Raw genomic sequence first — 7,964 nt, 5'->3', positions numbered from 1 at the left:
AACCACATAAATTCTACTTTTAATACTAATAATTAATAGAAAGCTTCTCCAACCTAACGCATTTCATCTCCACAACTGTGCCACACACTATAACCAATTATACACGTTGAACATTATAAGAGCTGTGTCCTAACTAACAGCACTCACAAATTTCATTTTATTAATCTTTCAAGATGTACGGTGCTGATGAAATTATTTTTGGTTGACCCTAATAAAGATTCTAACAGAATTGCATATAATACGACCCCATCCACAAAACGTACGCGTAGAAACTTTAATGAAACTAGCACCTTTCATATCCCCACAGATAAAGATCATCAAAGCAGATGTTACAGCACATGCATATACAACAAGGGAGAGAAAAGAAAAGATCATTACATACAGTTATTGTTTGACAGCAAATTGGTGGTCCACAGTGAACAAAGCCTGAAAATCTCCGATTGTTCCTCCCGCAAGCCCTGTTCTGCCACTCGTTTATGTTTTACTTCATCGGCTATCTTTAGCAAAGCTGCAGTGCCACTTCAAGAAGCAATAATCAAATGTTCAGTACTCAGATTCAAAATCATTTTGTATCCATCTTGCTCACTCGCATTTATCAACAGTGAATTATTCGGTTAAGTGTACCAAACAGATGAAAAGACAAGAGTAATAAAAGGGACCAGCCACAAGGCAAGCCGACTATTGAAAACGGGTACCAAAATAAATGAATGTCATATATTGGTACACTGTATTTTCATGATTGCTGATATTTGCATGCCATCTTCTTCCTTCAGTTGCAGGCCATTGTTAAACTTCTAAATTAATGCACCATAACTCTTCTCAGGATGGTCGCTTGTGTAATGGTCTCCACATACAGAAGAATAGATGCTTAGCCAAAGGAAATTACATTTTTTGAACAATTGATTAGAAAGTATGTGCATGTATTTACAGCCTGCCTATAGAAAGAGACTATTCTGACTGATATCATATGTGTGCAGCATGATCATTGCCATCTGATGAGCTATCATGTACGTACACCATGGGAAATGCCTTCTTCTTACTGCCACGGCTAGTATCTGAGTGACAGGATGTTATACTTAAGGCTTCTAGCCAGTTAGAGAAAATGGCACCTCATACTTGAATCTAGTTTCATTTCCGTTGCTGAAGTTAGCCCTGCAGCTGAGGTACACAAAATGAAAAAATGTAGTATCATTTTACAATCTAGAGGCAATCTGCAGACCTATTTACACAGCAAATACATTAGTAATTCAGTTCTAGACTTAGAAATGTCAAATTTCAGCCAAAGTGCTAAATTATTTGATTGGGGTTTCAAGCATCATGTAAATTGGGTGATTTGAGATTTCCTAATCATTATTTACTTGCTTTGTTCTACCAATTCCTCCTAGATCAACTGGCACTGTCCAAAATGATAAGGGATGCTCAGTTAGAAGTTTGGAATGATTTTACAGGTATCCTGAATCCAGAAACCGATATATTACAATCTTTATCTTGCCATGAAGTATCCAGCCCGCAACATGAAATATCCAGCTTCAAAAACATGCCAAATGGATCCGGCATGGCACTAGATTCAGCAAGTCTATGCATGCAGGATGAATGTTCTCAAGGGAAATCCTTGGATTAGGTTAACAATTTGGAGATCTGATTGACATGATTTTTATATTTCTAATTAGTAGCATATTTTGAGGGACTAGCTAACATCAGCACCAGTGAATTAACTCCTAGCTCTTGCTCAACTCTTTGTCATCAACTAAACAATCTTCTCTTACTCCTCTAATTTTATTTTCTTAATCAAGGACTCATTCCAGTTTCTGTTTCCTAGAATTCGAACATACTATACTACTGTGAGATTTTCTAACCAAGAAGATAAAATTTTCCATTGTTTTTTACTTTGAAAACTACCAAACCATTCTAATACTCATTACCTCTCAGGGGCATGTGAACCAGATTTTATGCATATTTGTTCCTCATATTCCTTTGTTAGACAATCATCATTCGAAGCTGACATTCAGCAGGATAGAACTTCTTGGGAAGTTATCAGCATACAAACAAAATAAAACACTAGGAACATAGAGTTATCCACTTACATTATGAAGACTGCAGTAGCTCAAAAGAAAAAAGATCTCGTTGAATGTCAGTTGGTTTCTTCAACCATCTACAGTATAAACAAGCTGCTCCAACTACTGACAGAAGCGACAGCATCACCAGAAATCCAAATTGTGAAACATCATTTGCAATTATGGCAACCCCTAGCATTATCGACTCTGCCAAACTAGCAAATGAAATCTCAGTTGTTCCAATAAGATTAGCTTTAGAGGCAGGAATCCCAGTTTGTAAAATCTGTGCGCCTATAACATCATATGACATGTGCCCCAGTCTAGACAATACCTGCCAATACAAATTGTTCTAGCATATGAGTACTTTAACTGCGAGGTCCAAATGAAGCTCTGATATAGTTTCAAGTTGCAAAAGAACTTTATTATATGCATACACAAGATATTGATAAATCTCAAGCCTTTTCTTGTCATAAAGACTAAATAATTAAATTTGAACATGTAACAGAGACGGGTCAAATATATTTCACACATTAGAGAATGTCAAGGTGCACCACACATCCTACAAGATTAAGACAAGCAAAACACGATAAATATATACCCACGTTTTATTTTACATGTATCTATAAGGTATATGTTTTACAAGTATCTAAGAACAACACAATCCTGTTCAAATATGCACCCCAATATTGCATATGGGTCGCCAACACACATGATAATTAATATGTCAAACATTATATCTATTGTGTTTATATAAATATCTTGAAACAAAATCTATTAAGAAGACCGTGTGTGTTCTTTTTTGGTAATGCAGCGTTTTAGTGGTCTGGCACTCAGTGATTAGGTGAACGCAACTTCAAATGCATCCATTTCATGTTTTTATTATTTTCAATTTTAGATGAAAACAGAGAAGAAACTTACAACTAAAAACAAAAACAACATGAGTGGAATCTTGTGAGAAAAAGAACCACTCCAATATACACCAACTGCTATGGTAAGAAGTGAAGCCTGAAAGATAAGACCAGCTGCTCCAGCCTGGTGTAAAAGATTAACATAAGGACCAAAGGTTAGCAACAACAACAGAAGATCTTTCAACAAAATAAATACTTTAAGATTAACACCTTCAGAATGCCTAGTTGGTTGACCATTTTTGCGGACACAAAAGTTGCCGTAACACCCATGAAAGCGCATAATCCACTGAAGGCTCCAATAATTGAAGGATTTAGACCTGTAGCAATAACAACCACATGAATACAAAGAAAGAGAACCAACATGAAGGGGAAAATATTATCTTCAAACATTAAATTTCACATCCTTCACAGAGACAAGGATCAGTACAAAGAATAGGAGAGATCAGAGGACATGCATGTAAGTTGGGTGATTTAAAAATGCATGAGCCTGGAAACAATGTTGAGAACATCAGTACAGCTTTCTATGACATAACATCCATCCATTTCTCTGACAGAAAATGCATCGTTAATCGAATAGAAATAGAATACAAGAACATAAAAGTTACATACTTACGTGTAGTTACTCTTCCGTGGAGAAACATGAAACAAAAGCATATAGATTGTAGGTTCCTCAACATTTAGTGGAATAGTATAGGTATAAGATATCAGGTTCATTTCTTTTACTTTTTTCACAAGGTATATACCTCGACCAAATAGAAATAGTATTGCATATTCGCTAAGAGTTTCTTGTATCTGCTAGTGGAAGCAGTGGATCAACAACTCCAAATACAAACAAATGGTCTCCTCAAAGAAACTAAGCTAATCTACTTTTCCTAAAATTAGTATCTTCCCTCATGACCTTCAAATTGTAAACCAATGTACCAACAGAATAACTTGCAAGTTCTTTCCTGCTTAAGTTATTCATTTTTCCTGAGATAAACTAGTTTAGCACTTTAATTCCCATTTCTTTCAATAAATGCTCACATTAACAGCAAGCCAGGTAACCAAACAAGCAGCAGACTAGATACATTAGTGGGTGGAAGAAAAGAAATCAATCAATGGATTGAATGAGATTCAAAATGGGGCATATGGAAGTTGATAAAAACAGATTTTTTCAGTCAAATAACTATCCAAGGAATGAAAATAAAAGATAAAAAAAGTTATACTATACTGACATGGCCATGCATTAATCAGTTTCTTCTAAATTAAGGCCAGCAGATGCTACTCATCGAGCTGTTTGCAAAATTCAAAGTGTGAACAATACCATGATGTGTTAAGAAAGCAGTCATTAGACCGCCAGGAGCAAGAGCAACGTTGAAGAAGAGTAAAACATAGGCCAGGCTTGCCGGCAGAACAGGCTGCTGAATGTATTCAAACCATCCATGCTTTATAGCATCTATACCTGATGTCACTGTGCAGAAGAGAAGGACAGCTGAATCAGAGAATACAACAGAACAAAACTGAGAAATTAAGATTTAAAATCACTGAGATTACATATATTTTCAGTCTCATGGGAATATCCTGTAGGTGAACATCCAGAACCAGTTTGTGAAGATTTGGCATGGGCCAGAACACCAGCAGAAACCTTGTTCGTTAGCCATGTGAGGAAAATCTGCCACAGAGCAAGACCAGCTGAAATTGATAAACGTTTAGATGGAATGGACACTTTTGAAATAGAAAGGCTGCATATTACCAAAATGGGCAGTGAACACATCATCAAGCTAGCTGCCAGTTTTAAGCACATCACAGGTTCATACTTAGATAACAAAATGCCAAATAATGATGTCCCTGCAATCTATGATTACAAGAATATGAAAGCTATAAGCACCAGAGCTAATAAACTAAAATTCACTAAAGAGTTACAAAAACAGACTTGAAGACATTGATGATCACCTCACAGAGTAGATCAATTCTACTAAGCATTGCATTTGCTTGAGTGAGAGCAACCGGTCTATTTGTTCCTGCTAACTGAAATATCATATGAACAGTATTAATGGGAGAAAATACTTAAAGGAGGTTCCAATTTACTAGTTAAATAGAAAAGGAAATACCAAAACAACCCAATCACGCTCCATAGCAACACCTAGAGCTAGTCCGGAGAGCCTCTCTATGGCTAGAGCTAATACAAGCATAACAAACCAAGGTTGGAGAAGTACAGGAGACACAGAATTGGAGTGTATAATATTTGCATTAATTATCATTCCAACGGATAACAATTGAGAAGCAACCTGGAGTGAATAAGTATGAGAATATAACTTTTGGCTAAATGTTGAAATTGAACATTCTTGTGCTCCCAGTAAAATTACCTGGATAACAGTCAAACAATTATATGCAGGCACTCTTGGAAAGTAGTCCATCAGCTTCCCTACCAAAGGCCCTCCAACTATTACAGCAAGCTGTTAAGATACAGAAGGTTCAATAGTTTTCCTTTCCTTTTCTTTTCTTTCCTTTTTGTAATACAACAAAACATGGAATTTTACTAGGAAAGGGTGAGTTTAAATTATAAAGGGAGGGGACCAGAATGATAACCCCGCACAGTGTTTTACCCATTTTTCATGTGAACCTGACAAAATTAGATGGTAACAAACAGTAAATGATGTGGAGGAATCTACTTTGCACCCAGTGCATTCAACACTCTTATGTCATAATCTAAGCGTGAGAGAGCTGCACAAATAATAAGTTTTAGGTCTTCAGGCTAATTACATAACACCATTGGGGAAAGAGAATGTATGATAAGCGTCTTTGTAACACATTGAATGTGACCAATATCCATGAAAAGACCCGAACTTTTCTAGGCAGGGCATAAGCGATACCTTTAAATGAAGGGAAATGAAGTAAAGGAGTTGCAAGAGGACTTCTAGATAGATTCAAGACCCAGGTTCTAACATCATCATGATCCTCTATGAGTATAACTCATTTCAATTATCTTAAAAAAGAACATCAATTCTTGCAGCACAATAGGTAATTCCAAGGCTCCTAATCTTGATGGCCTAGTGATTGTAGGAACGGATACCTTCGCAAAGAAGCCCATGACAGCCACTGGAAGAAGACTTGGATGAATCAATGCAATAGAAGCAGGCCAAGCAAAATTCCATAGCTGTTCAACCAAATTCCCGACCAAGCAGCTAGCGTATAAAGCTAGTTACACATTCAAATTTCATTAGAAGATTCAATCATGTGAATAAATCTGGATATAAATTTGCTTTCATCAACAGGAACATGATGAGATATTAGCTCCAAAAGACTTAAGAATTGTAGCAATATATGACATGAAATCATGGATCAATGAGAAACGGAGTATCTCTTTTCATCAAATAGTTTCACTTTTTCTTAAAATGTCTTTGGTAAACAGTGATTTCATGCCCAGCAATATTTCAATGATCAGGAAACACTTAAAAAACCTAGTCACTTGGGAAATAGTTGTAACAGTTTAATCAAATATCTTATAGATAATAGACCAGAGAATAATATTTTTTTATCATAAAAGCTTTCCATAGGAAAATATGTGTACTTGGAAATGCTACATGTTAAAATAAATATGCCACCATCACATCAAGCATGTGTTGCTCTAATTTCCCACAGGAGAAACTAACCATAGAGTCCAGCTGGATGAGCAGGAGTTGAAGCAATGGTGTTCTGCTCCTCTTCGGACAAGACCTATATAAACCCCAAGGAGAAGCAGAGCCAACGTAAGAGTGCAGAATTCACTGTTTCAAAAAACGGATGAATCTCACAAATAGGGATGTGTGACATGATACAAAACTCACAGGCAATGCTGTCAATACCGTATCCACAAAATTGCCACCAAGTAAATGAAGTCCTTGTGCGTCCAGGCAATCAGATTTTAGATGAACAACTGGAACTGAACAAGGAGATGTGGTATGATCCCCATCGACTTCATCATTAGCAACAGAATCACAGACATCGGTGCCAGTGAATGAACACCTTAAACTAAAAGAGTCAAGCCTGCAAGAAAATAATATAGATGAATAACAATAAACAAGTACTACTGCATCATATTGGAGTGTTTTTTACATCTGAGTCTCACTACTTCAAGTAAAACAGGAAGTGAATTAAAGAAAACCTAACAACATAGCTTCAATCAACTACTTATAGTACGTTTTTCCAATAGCAGCGAAGCGGATGGTACCTACTAGGGATGAGACAGGTATTCGGCCGTCGTGGAGGGCGTAACCTGATAAAAGGAGAAAACGGCGTAGCAATAGCTTGCAGACGGAGACGGCTAACCACAGCGGCGGACTGAGCAGTGGTAACCACGCCGATAACCATATTTCTCTTGAACCCAAAATTATCCTTGATGCCTACGCCTAATTCTACTTCTTCTTCATACACCTGATAGATTGAAACTCCTGAATTCGGCTCTCACTTTTGATTTTGTTTCGTGCTAAATTGTTGCAAGAAAATTGCAAGCTGTGGAAAACCCTTCCTTTTTTCTGGAAAATGTGCAGTAACAGTAACGGATAAAATGCTAATCTTCCCATGTTTTATTAAAAGGATAAATGGGCAAAAATATTTCATAGTAAAATAAAATTTAGTTAAATTATGGTTAGTTCCATAAGTTTTTTTTACAATGGAGGGCATAGCCCTTAAGAAAATACTACAGTCCATTCAGCTCAAACATATGAGATTCCCAAACGATCACTCAATAACAAGTTTCGTACCCCAATTGGTGGCTCATCATGTAGGTACATACATGTATTCCTACCTGACGACCAACTTGCCAAAAAATCAGCAACTAAATTAGCCTCACGATATACGTGTTTGATTACCACAGACCAGTTTCTGTTACACATACTCCAAATATTTCGAACGAGACTGAAACAGCTTCCATCCTCTCTATTCGAGTTAATCATAAAGACCACTGCTTGGTTGTCACTCTCGACTTCAAGACTTCGTATTCCGTTGTCTCAGGCAAGCTGCAGACCATCATATATGGCCTATA

General features: G+C 36.7%; 1 protein-coding gene across 2 annotated transcripts; it reads right to left on the bottom strand.

Annotated features, from left to right (window-relative positions):
* Window positions 1-273: 273 nt before the first annotated feature.
* Window positions 274-7,469, bottom strand: LOC121792308 (solute carrier family 40 member 3, chloroplastic-like). Of its 2 annotated transcripts, none has more exons than XM_042190200.1 (14): window positions 7,152-7,469; window positions 6,769-6,967; window positions 6,595-6,658; window positions 6,015-6,139; window positions 5,308-5,397; window positions 5,053-5,229; window positions 4,895-4,969; window positions 4,695-4,796; window positions 4,496-4,613; window positions 4,266-4,412; window positions 3,173-3,279; window positions 2,973-3,086; window positions 2,085-2,385; window positions 274-1,158 (listed from the first exon to the last, which is right to left on the bottom strand). In XM_042190200.1, exons 1-13 carry the CDS (start codon window positions 7,289-7,291, stop codon window positions 2,086-2,088), a joined length of 1,758 nt encoding a protein of 585 aa, XP_042046134.1. In that variant the 5' UTR covers window positions 7,292-7,469; the 3' UTR covers window positions 274-1,158; window position 2,085. The 2 variants fall into 2 exon arrangements, with proteins under 2 accessions (XP_042046134.1, XP_042046135.1); XM_042190201.1 differs by having other exon boundaries at window positions 6,787-6,967.
* Window positions 7,470-7,964: the final 495 nt, after the last annotated feature.

This window comes from Salvia splendens, chromosome 2 (assembly GCF_004379255.2).
Source record: "Salvia splendens isolate huo1 chromosome 2, SspV2, whole genome shotgun sequence".
Classification (NCBI taxonomy): domain Eukaryota; kingdom Viridiplantae; phylum Streptophyta; class Magnoliopsida; order Lamiales; family Lamiaceae; genus Salvia; species Salvia splendens.
Note: the sequence above shows the minus strand (reverse complement) of the source record. Positions and strands in the feature narration are given on the sequence as shown.

Bases quoted from the DNA above. Each gene is read 5' to 3' on its own strand.
- LOC121792308 (XM_042190200.1), bottom strand. From the start codon at position 7,291: ATGGTTATCGGCGTGGTTACCACTGCTCAGTCCGCCGCTGTGGTTAGC. The intron at 6,659-6,768 runs GTGAGTTTTGTA...GGGTTTATATAG, and splicing joins CGGTATTGACAGCATTGCCT to GTCTTGTCCGAAGAGGAGCA. The intron at 3,087-3,172 runs GTGTTAATCTTA...CTTTTACACCAG, and splicing joins ACCAACTAGGCATTCTGAAG to GCTGGAGCAGCTGGTCTTAT.